Source organism: Tiliqua scincoides, chromosome 1 (assembly GCF_035046505.1).
Source record: "Tiliqua scincoides isolate rTilSci1 chromosome 1, rTilSci1.hap2, whole genome shotgun sequence".
Classification (NCBI taxonomy): Eukaryota; Metazoa; Chordata; class Lepidosauria; order Squamata; family Scincidae; genus Tiliqua; species Tiliqua scincoides.
In genome coordinates, this window is record NC_089821.1 from 131958357 (window position 1) to 131975614 (window position 17258).

At 52.9% G+C, this 17258-nt stretch overlaps 1 protein-coding gene across 1 annotated transcript; it reads right to left on the reverse strand.

Moving 5' to 3' along the window:
* Positions 1 to 13835: 13835 nt before the first annotated feature.
* Positions 13836 to 16423, reverse strand: GBX2 (gastrulation brain homeobox 2). Its single transcript, XM_066639735.1, has 3 exons — positions 15946 to 16423; positions 15705 to 15707; positions 13836 to 14371 (listed from the first exon to the last, which is right to left on the reverse strand). Exons 1-3 carry the CDS (start codon positions 16421 to 16423, stop codon positions 13836 to 13838), a joined length of 1017 nt encoding a protein of 338 aa, XP_066495832.1.
* Positions 16424 to 17258: the final 835 nt, after the last annotated feature.

Below are 17258 nucleotides of genomic sequence, written 5' to 3' on the forward strand. Positions count from 1 at the left end.
CTTGAGCTATGTAATAAAAAAATTTTCATGTAATAGCCATCACAAAAATATTATGAGGCATCTTAAGTTAAAGTCACACTAAAATATATAGCAATTTTGAACCAAATCCATTCTGAGGTAGAAAAGTACCTTGGTCAAAAGTACACAAATCACATTGACCACATCCACTACCTAGACGCAGATGACCAAATCACATATGTGACCAAAAGCACAATCCTAACTTGCACAGCAGACTGGCAGTCCTGTGCTGTATCCAGCACAAGTTTGGGGCTGTCCAAGGCTCAGCTGTTACCAAAAAGGCTGCTTTGTTTAGGGGAATTAGTATATTAACCTTTTGGAAACTTTTTGGGACCATAGGCTGGATCAAAGCAAAGGGATCCCTTGCCTAGCTTAATGAGGAGACTGGGAGAAAGGTAACTTTCAATCAAAGGATTATATTTTTATTGCAAAAACACACAAAGGTAAACATAATACACCTGGAGAATTGATAAGTATAGATTTCTAGTACTTGTGTATAGTGTACCTAGCTAGTGGTGGCTGCATGTGCTATGTATTTGGGTGCATCCAAAAAGGAATCAGAAATGGATAGGGTGTAGGGAAGTATTTAGGGGTTCCTTAATCTGCTAAACCCAGTTTGCTAACTAAAGATGGGGGAGAAGGGAGGAATAGATAGGGAAGAAGGTAGGGAGTTTAGACGCAAGATATATTTACCTGTCGGGGGGGGGCAGTTGGAGGAAGAGTCCTGTGTAGGACCACTCCCGCAGGAGGGCAATCAGAGAGAGAGAGACATGTGCTCGGAGTTCTCTCTTATAAGAGTTGTCTTTGACCTGGAAGTTGACCTAAACTGACCGGAAGTATCCCAGAGCTGTGCACATGCTCAGTATACACCCAGGTGAAAAAAAAGGTGGAAGGGTCCAGAAATCAGCTATCAGCAAAGCCTGACTCTGGGGGAGGGGCAGTCTGCTGTACAACTCTGGTGCTTAAGAGTACAACAAAATAACAATAGACCTTTTCCTCTGGAGGTGCAGGCTTGTTTTGCATAATCAGGAGACATTCCTAGACTGGAGGAGGGGATGTAATCACCACTTTGCAAACTTGTGACTTCTACCAGGGCCTTGGACTGGGGGGAAGGGTGCTCTGTATTCTGAGGTTTGACCTGCATGAGTTTTTAGTCCATAATACATACAAAAGGGAAGGGAATACATACTTGGAAGGGAAAAGGAGATTTTCACGTAACACAGCCTTGGCCTCAGCCTCAGCCTCAGCGGCCCAAATGAGCTTGAAGCATAAATTGGTGGCACAAATCTGAGCAGCTCAGAATTTCCCTGGGCAGGAACGGGGCTAGGATCCAGCATAAGTGCCGGATCCTGACCCCGCCTCCCACCTGCCCGAAAATGCCCGCCTCCTGCCCTTCCCTACCCCCAAACGCCTGCTCTCTGCCCTCCCTACTTCTCCCCCTGGTGCAGGGGCACCAGCTGAGCTCGGCCAGCATAAACTTACCGGGCCCTGGGGCTCACATCAGCATAGGAAAGCTGGTACTGGCCTTTCTCCCCCACGAGTGGCACAAAAGTGCTTTATGGCATTTTTGTGACACTCTGCGGTCGGTGCAAAGGACTGCACCACACTCTGGATTGCACCCCAAATCACATATGTGGCCGAATCATATATGACATAAACACTACATATGTGACCAAATCACATTCACTACGTAAACAAAAATGCTACATTTCAAAGTTTGTGAGTTGAGATCCCTTTTTCAAGGTTAAAAGGAAAAGTTGCATATTTTTAACAACTTGAAACAATTTACATTACATTATTTAACACAACAGAGGGAGTTTTCTCTCTCTTTAAATAAGAGAGATATAATAAGCATAAGAAGTGTGAACTCAGAATGTGTGAGTCACATCAATAACATAGATGGAGTTTTTTTCAAGTTTACTTATTTAAAGAAAACTACACACCCCTCCTGTGTTCATTTACTGCTTACTACATTTTTTGTTTGCCGAATTTTACAGAGGGAGGAAAAGCCAGCTGTGTAATGAAACTTCGCAGCCATCCCTATTCTGGCAGATCTGATTAATTCTGATTAATACAGATCATTCTGTAGTCAAAACTCTTGTTGATTCTCATGTCCATTTGCCAGGAAATTCTGCTGTCCTAACCATGGTTGCCTGCAGGTGATTTGGGATCTAATTGTACAGGCATCTAGAGTGGGCTGAACTACTCCATCACTTGCAATGTACACTGTATTGGTTTCTGAATTTTTGTATTAACTTACCCAGGGAAAACTGCTGCTGCCAGTAAGGAAAAGGGTAATTGGCACAACTGAAAAATCTGAGTTGCCTTGATCCTTCCCAATACACCTGTGCCTCTGTATGTAGATGGGACATGCACATGCATGCTGGATTGTGGCCATTATTGACTTGTAAGCGTATGAACAAAAGGTTATTTCAGTGAAACAAGGCAGATGTGAGAGGAAACAGGGGGAGCCTTTCCAATAAAACACAAGTTAGCAACCCATCATTTTTTTTAAATCTCAAGCATCAGCTAGTGAGATATTAAATATTACCATCAGAAAATATACAAAACATAATTAGCATGAGCATTTGCTCAGACCTGTGTATGCCAGACTGCATACACAGTTGGATATCAGGTGTTATCAGGTTATTCACATCCTGTTTTAGCTGATCAGAGACAACGAGTACCCACACAACGAGTACCCAGAGATGGTGGCAGGGGATACACAGGGGACCTCATTTCTGAATTTTTGGAAGTGCCCTGATTACCTGAACCTACTCAAATTCAAACTTCCACCAGTACAAAATAGGGACAAAAATATTCTTGTCAGAGTGCTTTTGATCTTGGATCTTGATCATTGGTCACTGTAGTCCTGGGGACCAACACCCCATAAATGTGGCAGGTGTCTTGGTCATATACCTTTGAAGTCTCAAATTGCTGGAACAGTGAGAGTAAGAAAGGAAAAGATTATGGTGAGCACCCCAAAGCATCATTTTGAAGACAGAAGGTATCCAGCTTCCCAGGGCTATTGGGTTGGGGTGGGGACAAGAATCAAAAACGCTGATTGGCCATGAGGAGCAAGGAGCAGCTATGGCAACAGCTTGGTCATGGGACTTGGCTATGGCTTTCCTGGAATTGGGGTGTGTGTGTATGGGGTGTGTATGGGGAATTGGGGTGTGTGTGTGTAAAGGGTTAGTTATCACCATCTCAGCACCATGAGGCACACATTCAGGGTTACAGTTTGAACTATAAGGAAATTCCTTATAAATGCTGGATAATGTCAAGTTCATTGTTCCTATTTTGTCTCCTTACTTTTTACAGGGAGCACAAAATGAGCCTGTTCCACTCACTTGTCGTCTTTGCATATAGAGGAAAGCAACTTGAGGGGGAAATAAAATCCCTGAATGAATTCTCTACATAGGGCAAAATAATTTGTTAGTAAAAAGATGATGCATTATAAGTAATGGCACAGCGATTGATGTGGTTCTCTTGCTTCAACCTGGCTGTTTCATCTTAGACTAGGCAAGTGGTTGTGTGGGCACTAAAATGCAGACCTCTTGAGAAAATATGGGTGAAAACCAGCCCTCAACTTCTAGCTCCAGGCAGCCTCATCAGTCCTACTTGTTCCCTTTACCATGGGGCTACAGAGGGTAGAGGGAATTTGCTATGGTTCTTTCCAGCAGCATTGCAGCTCCCCAGCACATTCCTTGCCAGAGAAAAACTCCTCTCTCTCTCTCTCTCTCTCTCTCTCTCTCTCTCTCTCTCCCCCCCCCCCCCTACAATGTAACTGTGTTTCCTTAAGAAAAGGATCTTGGATACTGTCCTCTTTCAAAGCTCTTCATGGGGTTAAATTGCCCGGAAAGGGTAACTGTCCCTCTCCCCAGGTTAGCCTTTTGTGAGTAGATACCTTGAAAACAGGCTTTTGCATCCCCTAGGATGATTATGAAAACCACCCTTTGATTAGGTCAGTGCCTCTCAAATAGGCTGAGTTAAACTTCTGAGCAACTGTTGGGAGTAGAACACTGTGACATCATTGCAGATGTGATATACTTCTAAATGAAATCATGTTTTTGTTTTTGTTTAGTTTTAGTTTAGTTTTAGTTTAGAAATCTAGTTGTGCTCACCCATTTGCTTGTAATTCAGATTTGTAACACAGTTCAATTTATGCAGCCCTTACCAGTGTGCCAAACAAAAGTGTTTTATGGTTTCATTTAATCTTCCCTTGCAAATGTGTCTTCTGTGCATAGCTGATGATAAGAGAAACAACGTAAGTGACATTCTGATAAGTTGGTTCATGCTATCATGTGCATCCTGTGGATTGCCAAAAAAAATTGAGCCCTTCTCTTTTACTGGATATGATATAAGGGTATCCCACCATAGCCATCAAACTAGCCTGTCTAGTTTGCATAGCCAGTGCAAGTTGGACCAGGAGGCTCCAACACAGAGGGGGAGGTTGAGTGTTGAGCCTGGTGCTCAGCATTCCTCTCCAGCACTGAAGGTTGCTGGATTCTGAAGTGGCTCACCTGACTTTAAGAAGTGCAAAGAAGGAAGAAATTCATCCGCTGTAGTTGCTCCCATCAGTACAAGTGCAGCAATGGGGCAAAGTCACACATGATTAAAATATGTGCTCTGTGCCATTACAAAGCTACAAGGACCATCTGAGGACCTTGGTTTGGCCATCCTAGAGACTTTTGAGTTTTGTGGGTTGTTTTCATTTGTTTGTTTTTGTGAATTTCACTCACCCCAACCATCCTGAGCTATATGATCAAGGTTGAAACATAATGACTGTGCAATAAAATCTATGCACATTTTGCTGTCTATGGACATCACCATGATTGATTCATTGGAACACAGGAATGTGCATGCTTGGAAACACCGGGATGACCTAAGCAGACCAGAACTGCAATGCCAGATTGTAATTCTGACACTAATACTACTGAGCAACATGCTTGCCACACTTGCCTGCTCCATTTCTCTCTTCCTCCCTCCCTTAGCAGAAATAAGAGATATTGAATGCAGACAAGTGTTTACAATTGTAAACACATGCACAATTGGGATGGCTAAATGAGGCAATTCTGAGAATGCTTTTAAAAAAAATGCTTCCTTGGCTGGCTTTGTGTCCCCATCAGCCCAGTGTTATGTATTCTTTTCTACCTCTGAGTGTGTAATGGCCAGCTAGGATAAGTTTTTAAGTAAGTTTGCAGAGTGAGCTGCAGGGAGGTCAATGCAGATGAGCTGGCAGGGTTTAATAGGATCAGGTCAGTGTAATCCTGTTTTATCCATTGTAATTCAGGCAGCCACAGAGACCCCAAACTAGAGGGGAAGGGGCTTTTGAAAAGATTGGCGGTCATATCACAAAGCCAGGGGCTGGAGCCATGACAAAAGCATGAGAGGGGATGAAGTGGCTTGAAATAAATAGATTAGAGTTCTCTATGGGCCAGGCACAGCAGGAAAAAAGAGCAACTGCAGAGCAGGCAGCCTCTATTCTCTAGGGCCCAGTTTGCTTCTGCATGAGGCTACAGCATTTTCCAAGGAAAGGCTACAGCTTGTCAAAGGCTACAGCATTTTCTCAGGAAAGGTGGGGGGGGGGAGAGAATCAGGGTTATGCCCTGCCTCTTGCATAGTGCTTAGGAAGAGCAAACAAAATTGCCCAATGTTTGATGGAGAAGATGGACGAGGACATAGCTGCCTTCTGAGTGGTGTTATGATCGAATTCCTGGAACAAAATAGTTGGAGTTGAAATATGCAGTGGATTACAGGTTGGCACTAGACTCCCAGCACAATCCTTTCAAGTTAGTTAGAAGACTCTGTGTGATGACAGCTCTGCAATGCCTTGACAAGGGGCTGCAAAATATCTGCAATGAGCCCTGAACATTTCCAGTTGCCCTTTGGAATATCAGAATTATTGGGAAACTTTGGGAGAGAAGCCACGCTAACAAAATCAAACACATTTGGTCATGTCAGGAGATAAGTTTGGCTAGCAGATTTTCTCTTTTTTTGAGTACAGTAATGTCACATTTATCCAGGTACAGGATCATGTATCTGGTTTTAAAAAAAATCAGTTTATAGTAGCAATATTTTATTTCTTTTCAATAAGGGAGAAGGTGATCTTACAAGTATTTGCTTTCCAGCTGAAAAATAAAGAGAGGACTTAATTTGTGAAGTGACAATTACAGGGCAAAAGCCAGCCCATGGTGTTCTGCCCCCTAACCCAGGTTGACCCCAGCCAATCCACTTTTCAGAAGGGGATGCCAAATGATGACCCTTTGGTCCTAGAAAGTAGGAGAACTTATATTTTGATAAGGTGTTGTCTTTAACTGGACCAATTACTGTACTATGGCAACCTGGTGATTTCAAACACAATTCAAAGTAGGGCAATATTTAGATTAGTCTGCAGCTAAAAAAAATCCGTTTTAATCAGCAAGTTTTAAATAGCTTTAAATAGGTTGATAACTTGACCATTCTACCTGAGACACAGAGTTAAGGTAATGGGATGGCTCTTTGCAACTCTGGAGACCAGATTTCAAATCCCTTCCCAACCTGGAGCCTGTGGGGTGGCTGGGGACAGCTCCCCTGTGAAAATGTAGGATTTGTGGCCAAGTGCCTTAAAACTGGTAGTCTCTTTGCACTTATGGCATGAATAAGCTTCTATCCTAAATTGGCTTCACTCATGATTTCTTTTTTTTTTTTAGCTGCATGTGGGGAAAGTGTCCTGTGCACAAACCTCTCTGAAAATGTTGACCAGCTGGGTTAGTTTAACATTCACCATGCCTTCTGAATTTTTCCCTTAAGACATGAGTCTGAAAGTTTTCCCCTGCTGGGTTTGCAAGCAATATGGTTGGAGAACTCTGGTGGTTTCACCTTTCCTGAACTGTGGTTGCCATGTTCACCATGCACACGCAATGGTGAACAGGGGATGCTGTTGGTTGGTTTAAAAATGCTCTCTGGTGCCTTAAGTCTGCAGGGGTGGGGTGGGGGCTCAAAAGCCTGCCCAAGGTTATACCAATGATCCAATAAAAGCAGCCACAGAGGGTGAGACTGGATTAAGAGATGCTGAGAAACGCTGGATACAGGGCAGGACCTCTGGGTTCTCCAGACTGCTGCACCCTAAGAACGACTGCTTTGCAGAGGGGGCCCCAAAGTCCCGGAGCTGAGTCCCGGAGTGTGGAGATGCTCCAGAGGCGGAGATGCCCTGCCAGGGTGGCAGCCACAGAGTTGGGGGCCCGCCTGCGTGTGTTTCCGAACGGTGCCAGGAGGCCATCAATTTTTATGATGCAATTTATAATTCATACAGGTTGTCTCCACACATATGCTGTTGCTTTTGTGTGTCAGGGTTGCAGGTGCTTTATGACGGCGACAGCCTGATTGGCATTCCTCTTCAGTCCCCCCGCTCATCCTTCTCCTGTTCGCACCAGAAGGGCCGACATGAAGATGGATCGCCTCCCCCCCCCCCGACGGCAGCCTTCCCCCTTCCTCCCGGTAAAGGCACACACAGCGGAGGCTCTCTCGGGGGCTCGTCCTGCGGGTCCCACCCGGTGGGTCTGGGAGGAAGGAGACGCGCGGGCTGGAGGCTGCTCGGAGCTGTCGAGCTGCAGAAGGAGAACCCTCGACGCCTCTTGGAGCCCAGGGGATTTCGGCGCTCCTCAGAGGGACTGCGTAGCTCCGCTTTCCAGAGGCGCCCCCCATCATGCTTGTGTCTCCTTCCTCTGCACAACTGGGAAGCCGGACCCCCCTCTTGGGGGCTGAGAAGCGTCCTCCGGCCCCCGCTGGGGCTGGGCAGTGTCCACACGCAGCCCAGCCTGGCACACCTGCCACCAGATGCAAAGCCCATCAAGGTGACCAGATGCCATGCCAGTGCCTCTACCTTTAACCACTGCACAGGAAGTGGAAGGCTTAATCTGCAGGTGCAGATTTTTAACCCTTCCATGTTGAGCTGCACCTGCCCCAATTCCCTCTTCCAGGCAATGGCACCCTGTCCTCCATGGCATCTGGTTACCCTGGCCGGGGTGGCAAGCCGAAGTGTGTCTCCACTAAGCGGGTTTAGGACCACACACACTCACCCCGTCGGGTCTCCTCCAAGACACCGGACGGAGCTGAAAGAACTCCTGCTCCTTCCAAGTCCCGTTGAAGTGGGAGAGGCTCCCGAGCGAGGGAATTGAGGATCGGGTCTAAAGTGTCCTTCCTGCTGCGCTGGACTGGCTGGCTTCTTCGGCAGCGCATCCCCCCCCCCCCCCCATCGTGGTCTCTGCAAGAGCGAATTTCAGCAGAAGCTCTTTCTCGGCAACTTAGTTTGATCTCTCACAGGCTTTCTCCTCAAACAGGAGTACCATTTCCTTGATTATCCTCTAAATACATTTAACCCTTGGTTTACGAGGGGGGCGCTTTCCAAACTGCTCCTGGGGCTGGATCCCTTTGCCTTTGATCTAATGGAGTGATCAGAAATCCTCACACTTGGAGGTGACATGCCTGCTCTCTCTCTCTCTCTCTCTCTCTCTCTCTCTCTCTCTCACACACACACACACACACACACACACACAATTAATTAATTAAACAATATATATAATATACAGTATATTAATATTATATATACTGTATAGATCGCATGGAATACACTCGCCCCCGAATTCTGTCCCAGGACAACCTGCCAGCTTGCCAAAATCTCACCGAGCGAAATGGAACTTGGGGGGCGCCGCACTTGCGCCCTTTGCGGTGGGCCCAGCACCATCTTTGGGCCTGCGATGAAAAGCCCCACCTTTAATAAGATTCTGCCCAAGATGGCCTTCTGCACCAGACTCACAGGGGCCCTGCCCTGCCTTCCGCTCTGTAGTGGTTGAAATCATCTGCCCAGAGAACAATCCCCATTGGGGATCACCAATCCCCACCATCACCAGAGGAAGAGAAGAACGAAATTGTGGTTTTCTTCTCGGAATTGCTGCCCACAAAGGGGCTGTTGTCAAACTTGTGGGCTTGCCAGAGCCATCTGCCTCCTCCCTGACCAGAGATCGCTGGCAGACCCCCTGGGGCACGAGGGGCGCTTAAAAAGATACAGCGCGGAGCCTTGCCAGTCACAGCTGAAATAATTAAACCAATTAAGACACTACAAACAGAAACAAGGTGCAAGAGAGATCTGACCCTTTCGCGGGCGGGCGAGCGGGAGGGAGAGAGGGAAAGGGTTGGCCGGGCTCCTGCCCTTTCTGCACAGCTGTGTGTCCTCCAGGGACCCACGGGGGGGGGGGAATGGGGCTTAGTCTGGGGCGCTGACAACAATGAGGCTTAACAGCAGTAAACCCCGCGGGGTGGGCTGGCTGCGTCCAAAACTGGCCGAGAGTTGTTTTTTTTCGACGGGGCAGTGCCGGACACAAGAGCGCCCTTTGAATGTTCTCTCCCTCCCTCTCTCATTGGGGGGGCGACATGATGCTTCTTTCGACACCCTCCTGCCTGGCACGCAAACTTTCCTGTGACTTTTGGACGGAAAGAACAAGCACGACTGCGTGGAAACCCCCCATAGCCAGAGTCCTTCCCTTCCTCCCACCTCTTGCAGGTTTCAGAGCATCCCGAAGCCTGCATTGAAAGCGAGACCTCCCCCCCCCCCTTTCGTTTTCCAAAGCAGATATCCGCGCTGGAAATAAATAAATAAATAAATAAATAAATAAATCATCCATCCATCCATCTGGGGCTGCAGAGCCGCGTTCAAACAACATATGGACCACTCAGGGGTCGCATTTAAGGGGGAGCTTGCAAGGCAGATCCACTACTCCGACCCCATACCCCGTCAGCCAGGCGGCGACCCAGGCCAGCGCGGCTTTGTTGGCAGGGAGGGCCCTGTCCAACTTTCTCCCCTCGCCCCCCCCCCCGCTTTAGCCCCGCGAAGGGCTTTGTGCTGATTTGATGCACAGATGCAAGCGAAATTTATTGTAACAACAAATATAGGGATGTCACAAACCCAGTTCGGGATTAGAGGCGGCAGCGGGGCTGGGGGGGGGCGTATTAATTTCCAACAGCATCCGAGGCCAGTGTCTATTAGCGCGAGCTATTCTTCAGGCCCCCCCATCAGAATTAATCATTGGGAGTTAATTTGAAGCGCAGACAAGTTGCTGTTAATTTAGTGCGGGGAGGCTGGGCTGGAAGAAAGAGCCGAGGTGCTGGCCGAGCCTCCTGGGGCCATTAATCAGCGAGCTGAGACGGCCTGGCTTGATTACAATTTGCAAAAAAATTCATTAGAGCCCGGGCGATTGACAATTTTTCTCTCTGCCTGCGATCTGACTCATTAGGCAGCCAAATGAAAGCCATGATGGTGATGATGACAGCCATCAACCCCCCTCGCTTGTTTATCTTCTTGGCTCCTGCCTCGGTCCCGGGGCTCCCACCCCGGGGCTTCTCTTGACCTGCCTGGTGGCAGTGCCCCCCCACGCCACCCCCACCGCAGCCCAGCCGGATCAGCTCGGATCCGGGTTTCAGGTGGGGAATTCCCCCTCCCTCCACACAAACACCAACATTTGCTTTCTCCTGGGGCTGCTGCTCTCCGCGATCCTCTCCCAGGAAGAACACTTTGGCTTTGTGGAGGAGGGGGACGGGGCCCCCCAGCTAAGGGAGCAGCCGCAGCCCGCTCTTGACCACTCGCCCTGCACACTGTCAGGGAAACAGCTTCCCATTCAAACAACCACAACCACAGCAGATCCTTGGGCTGCTTAAGTTTAAGAAGGACCTGACAACCTCTCTTCCCAGTTAGACTACTATCACCACCACCACCAAGATGATCATCGTCATCATCATCTTGAGATTTCTGTCCATCTTCAGCTTGCTTCTCTCCATCCATCGGAGTTGTTGGAAGAGCATTTTCGAGCGTCGGTGCAGAGCCCCGGGGCGTTCAGACTGCCTGGAAGAGAACCCCAGAGGCCTCCAGGGCCCTTTGGGGGGAGCCTGGCTGGGCTCGCGTCCCTGAAGACTCCGCCAGCCGGCCATCCGACGCCGAAGACTCCATGTGCCTCTGGAGAGGATTTCCTTCTCGAAACGGCTTCCTCTCCTTGCTTGCCTGCAACCCGCTTGTCCGCGGGATCAGGCGCAGAAGATACTGTTGAAATACCCATGCGGACCAGGCTACACTTATTTGGCAACTGGGGGCATTACTTGCTTTCCCAAAGGGGGTCCTGCGCGGAGCAGGGACGTGCAGTCAAGGGAGGCAGGGGAAGCTGAGCAAGTAAGCAAAAGAAAGCACAAGCACCCAACAAGTTTCATAAGACATACCTCGCCTTTCCATTAAGCCCCAGCAGAGTAAGGGACTTAAGCCGCCTTCCCGGCCTGAGTGCAACTGAAGTGCGTGGATGTCAGGATCGGGCACTCCAGGGAGCCCATCGCCTTCCAGCCCAATCCTATGCCTGTCTACTCAGAAATAAGTTCCATTATAATGTCAATGGGGCTTACTCCCAGGAAAGTGTGGATAGGATTGGGCTGTTCCTCTTCCCAGCACCAGGCTGGTCCGGATTCCTCCCCGTTCACACCTCGTGGAAATCCGTGTGGGCGGCATCAGGACGCTGCAGATACAGGACGGGTGTTTGGAGGGGGCTTTGGAGGGGCGTTTTCGGCTCGCCCGCCTCCTTGGGAAAGTTGTGCACTAACTCTGCGGCCGTTCGGAATCGTCTCACCGGACTCCTTCCTCCCCTTTTGGCCCTCCTGCACCCTACACACCGTTCACACAGTCCCATTTGGAGCGGACTCGGAGCCTGATCCTAGGCCTGTATACTCAGAACTAAGTCCCGCTATAGTCCTACTGAGTTTACTCCCAGTTAAGTGTATAGGATTGCAGCCTCGGCGGCTCTGCCGGAGCCACAACGATTTCACAAGACCCATGAAACGCGCACAAGGGTCGGGGTGCCGGGCTGACCCCGAGCAGCAGAGGGCCCCACGTGGCGGGGGGGGGGGGGCTTCACACGCAAGCCAACCTTTGTCGCTCCACCTGCTTCCTTGCACCCTCGGAGCCAGGCGCTGGACTGGCGACGAAGCCCCTCCGCAGCCTCTTCGGTGAAGGACATTTGTCGGAGAAGCGAACCAAGAGCCCGATCCTGTACCTGTCTACTCCAAACGTAAGTCCCATTGCAGACCAAAGCTGCAATCCTGTGCACACTTTCCTGGGAATAAGCCTGGGAATAATATAATGGGGCAGAGGATTGGGCTACACGCCCCGCCGCGTCCCCCGCCCCGCCGCTGAGCCCCCTCCGTTCCCTGGGCTCTGGGGTGTCCCTGACCTGGCCTGGCGAAGTGGCACCGCTCGCAGGATCGACCCCCCTCCTCGGACAGGCTGCCAGGCTGGGGAAGAACCGCAGCTGCCAAGCCCACCCTGCTCTCCAGAACACGGATTCATACGAGAGCCCTTTCCTGACACACCGCAAGGCACCCAAACCGAATCCACTCGCCCCCCGCCGTTCACTTCCCAAAGCGGGCATTGGGGGAAAGGGGCAGAAGAAGCCCCAAGCCCCCCCCCCGCTCCCGTTGTTTAACTCCCCCAGTTGCGAGGCAGGCGAAGACGAATCCGAACAGGAGAGCGCCCAGCTTTGGTGTTTGGGGTCTTTTTCCCGGGTGCCTCTCCTTTAACCACTGTGTAGAGAGGAGAGAACTGGGGCAGGAGCAGCTCAATGTGGAAGGGTTAAAAAGATGCATCTGCCCAAATTCCCCATTCTATGCAATGGTTAAAGGTAGGCATTCTGTCCGCCTGTGCTCAGGGAAGCCTCCCTAGTGGGCTCTGGCTCTGCGGAGGAATGCAGGGCAGGGACACACAGGCTTCCCTCTCTTCCACCCCGCCGGAGTCCCGTTGCTCAGCCTTGCGCTTCGCGTCTGCCTCTCCTCAACGAGTCCATGCAGCCTCCCAAGCAAAAACCGGCCCTCTGCGGGCACTGCGCTCCGAAGGCAGCGTCCGAGGGGAAGGCCTGGCACAGAACCAGCCCACACCTGCCGCCGAAGGCAGCAGTTCTCCCCCCCCCCCCAGATTTTGTTAGTTTGCTTTTCGTTTTCGGCTTTTTTATTCACAATTTGACTGTGTTTCGTTTCATTTTCATAACTTAAAAAAAAAGTAAAACTACATTTGAAATAAATTAATTTAACACAGTAGAAAATAAAAAGCCGTGCATTTAAACCAAACCAGACATGGCTTCAGAAGAGGCGATTAGACCGGAGGAAGGCCAGCAGGTAGAGAGAGAGAGGGAGAGGAAGAGGGAGATTGTGGGGTGGGAGGAGGGAGAAATGCACCTGAAGAATGTCTCCTTTACTCAGCCATGGGGGGGGGGGGGAGAAGAAAAAGAGGAAGCAACAATTAAACGGATAGTTTTCTTTTCCTTTTCCTTTGTAAAGGAAAGGATCAGAAACAAAAGGATCAGAAACAAAAAAGCAACCCAAAACCTGGGGGGCGTCAATGGACCTGCAGTTCTGGACTTGGGAGAATATATTTCTGGAATGTAAGACTTCACCTCACTGGTCACTTGTTCCCTTCACAGTCAAAACACTGCAGCTGAGATCCAGCGCATGATCGAGATAGATATATATAATATGTATATATTTACAAAGTTCGGACAATCTGATTAATAAATAGCGAAGAGTCTGTTCCAAGCCGCGGATACTCCCACAGGGTCTGCAAACCGCGGAAAGGTGGGAGAGTCACATTCTCTGGCTTTGCTCCGGCTGGGTAGGTGGGTGATTGGAAGGGGAGTTGACGCCCGCGTTCCCAGACCCGTCGGTGTGGCCCTGACGGCGGGAAGCGGAGGCTTTTTGGTTCCAGACTGGCGCGGGAGGGAGTGGCGGGGAGGGCGAGGAGGGGCCGGACCCCCTGCTCAGGGCCTGGCCTGCTCCAGCTGCTGGTGCTGACTCCTGATGGCGAACCTGCTGACGTGGACGGGGATGGGCACCACGATCTTGGGGTTCCGCGAGGGCTCGCCGGTCTTGGAATTGGCGTTGCCGGCCTTGACCCGTTTCCACTTGGCCCGCCGGTTCTGGAACCAGATCTTGACCTGCACCTCGCTGAGCTTGAGGGCGTGCGCGATCTGGGAGCGCTCCGTCAGCGACAGGTACTTCTTGCAGTGGAACTCCTTCTCCAGCTCCAGCAGCTGCTCGCTGGTGAAGGCCGTGCGCCGCCGCCGGTTCTTGCCCGTCGAGGTGGTGCTGTTGGCGCTGGCCGCACCCTGGCCGCCCTCCTCCAGCCCGCCCGCCGCCTCGTCCTCCTTGTGCGCCGCCTGGCCGGGCAGGTTGTCGTCGGAGCTGTAGTCCAGGTCGCTGTCCATGGAAAAGCTCTCCTCCTTGCCTCCGATGGCGCCGCCCTTCTCCTCGTCCGCCTTGGGGTCCTCCTTCCCCGCAGCGCCTCGCACGGCCCCTGCAGGGAGCAAAGAGCCGCGCTGTCACTGGGGCTTCGCCTCTGCCCGCCACCCTTGCCTGGCACCCCTTTCTGCCCTCTCCCCGCTCTCTCTGGGGGACTTTCGACGGATCTCCTTCCCAGGGAAGGGAGCAGAGCGCCTCGGAAGCAGCGAGGCCGCCAGGAAACTTCGAGGAATGCCCTGGGCAAACACCCCCTCCGGCCGCCGACCCCACAGCGCGCCTGCTCGTATCCTATGCATGTCTCTACTCAGAAGTCAGTCCCATTGAGTTCAATGGAACTTACTCCCAGGAAAGTGTGCAGCCAGAGTGCATGTCTACTCAAAAGTCAGTCCCATTGTGTTCATTGTTCGATGGAACTTACTTCCAGGAAAGTGTGCATGGGATCGCAGCCACAGTTGGATGGGGCTGGCTCCAGGTGAGCCACTTCGGGGCCCCTGCCAAAGGCTGCCTGGCTGGCCGAGGCCTGGGCCTTCGGAGGATGCTCCGTCCTCCTCCGTCCACCCGCTGGTCTCTCTGGGCTCCCCGAGAGTGGGGGTCGCTCGAACTGGGCTCACGCAGTGATGACACGCCTGGGGGGCGCTTCCGCCATGGGACCCCCCCCCCAGGGACAACCCCAGACTCTGGTTGCAGCCTGCACAAGGGAAGGGCAGCGGCGACAGACCCCTCCTGAGCCGGCTCTGCAGCAGGGAGGAGAGCGGGAAGAGTGCAAGCCTCAGCCCAAGTAACTCCCCCAAGAGCCGGACCCACTTCTCACGCCTCATCTCCCGCTGACTGGCAAGGAGTCGAGGAGCGGAGGGCAGCCGGCCCTCCTCCCTCCCCCCCAGCCATGAGCCGGTTCTCTCGCCTGCCCCCCCTCAACCCTGCCGGCTCTGCGCAAGAGGTGCCCAGCAGGCTCCCCGCCCGGGATCTGAGACTTGGAGAAGGCGGCCTTCAGAGCCCTTCTTCTTCCCAACTGCCTGCAACAAAGCCCCAGAGGGGAAGGAAGGCCCGGCGACCAAGGCCAGTGTGGAGCAGTCACAGCGGGTAGGGTGGTCCGCTGCTGCTTCGGATAGATTGCACAATCCTCAAATTTGTCAGTCCCAATGGGGCTTACTCCCAAGAAAGTGCGGAGAGGATTGCAGCCCGAGTGCACAAGCCTGTGTATGACTACTCAAAAGCAAGTCTCATTGTGTACAATGGGACTTACTCCCAGGAAAATGTGCATAGGATTGCAGATAGAGTGAACAATCCTATGCATGTTTACTCAGAAGTCAGTCCCACTGTGTTCAATGGGGCTTACTCCCAGGAAAGCGTGCATAGGATTGCAGATGGAGTGCATAACCCTATGATACCTACTCAGAAGTCAGTCCCATTGTATCCAATGAGGCTTACTCCCAGGATGCATAGGATTGCAGCCAGAGCCCTATCACTCCGAGTTCCAGTGCCACTTGGTGGCCTCAGCTCTCCGGCCCCCCCCTACCCAACCAGCTCCTTGCTCCCGGCCTGCCCGGCCAGGGCTGCCTCCTGCCAACTTCGCCCAGGGCTGCGGGCAGCGCTTCCTCCGCTCCCCCCCCCCCGCACGGCTGTACTCACCGAGGGACGCCTGCACGGCGTCGGAGGCGGAGAAGGCGAGGAGGGAGCCCTCCTTGGCCAGGAACGCCTTGCCCTCGTCGGCCTCCGCCTGGCCGCCGTCTGCCTTGTCGAAGCCGCCCGGGAGCGGCTGCGGGCCGAACTTGCGGGCGGCGTCCTGGTGCGGCGCAGCGGAGAAGGCTCCGGGCAGGGTGGCCACGAGGGTGGAGGTGAGCGCCATGCCCTGCGCCAGGCCGGAGCAGAAGCCGCCGGGCAGGCTGGGCATCTGCGGGTGGTGCGGCGGGTGCTGGGGCAGTGCGGGCGGCGGGGGCGGGGGGAGCACCACCGGGCGGTAGGGCATGAACATGGGGTAGCCCGTGTACACGAAGGGGCCCGGGCTGGGCTGCGCGGGGCTGCCGATGAGCGAGTCTATGCTGAAGGCGGTGCTGCTTCCCAGCGGGCGCGGCATCATCACGAGCGAGGGCGGGAAGGCAGCGCTCATAGGGCTGGAGGGCGCCCGCGGACGGCTGGGCTGCGCTAGACGGGCTGGCTGGACGGGGCGGGCAGCAGGCTCAGGGCCGGGGCGCGGGCGGCACAGCCTGGGCTCCTCGGAGGCTCAGCGACGGTGCTTCCTCCGCGCCGTGGCCGGGAGGCATCTGGACGGGCTTCCCCTGCGCGGGTGCGGCGCCGCTACTCCTCCGGAGGGGCCTCCCCGGTCCTCCCCCGCCCGGGTCCCCGGTGGTGCCAGCGCCAGGCTCCCTCTCGCTCGCTCGCTCGCTCCCTCCCGGCGCAGCGCAGGCAGAGCCTTTGAATCGCGCTCCTCTTTCTCATTCACATTTTGCCAGCCCGGGAGCCGGCCCGGCCCACGTGGCCCCCCTTCCGCCTCGCCATTGGCCCGGCGGTGGGAGGGGGAGGGGAGGACGGCGCCCCTCCCCCTCCTCCTAGCGAGGAAGGAAGGGAAGGCGGCACCCCGCGGAGGGCGAGGGTCCCCGCCCAGGGAATTGCTCCCTCCAGCCCCACTTGGGGACAGGGACGCATGGATGGCATCGCGCTCCCCTGCCAGGCTCTGGCTGCAACTCACTTACTATGTGAGTAAGCCCCATCAACTATAATGGGATTTACTTCTGAGCATGGGGTTCTACTTCTAAGTAGGATGCATAGGATTGGACTCTCTGCCCCGTCCCTGTCCCCATCACCACCACCGTCCCCCACTCGGCTCACGGGGGCTCTCGGCAGCCCCCTCTCCCGGAACAGGTCTTGGGGACGGGATGCAGGCGTGAGAGGTGCTCGCGGGGCTCGCCGACTTGGAAGCATCTTCGGGCCAAGGCGAGGCGAGC

Excerpts from the sequence above, each read along its gene's own strand:
- GBX2 (XM_066639735.1), bottom strand. The coding sequence starts at position 16,423 with ATGAGCGCTGCCTTCCCGCCCTCGCTCGTGATGATGCCGCGCCCGCTG.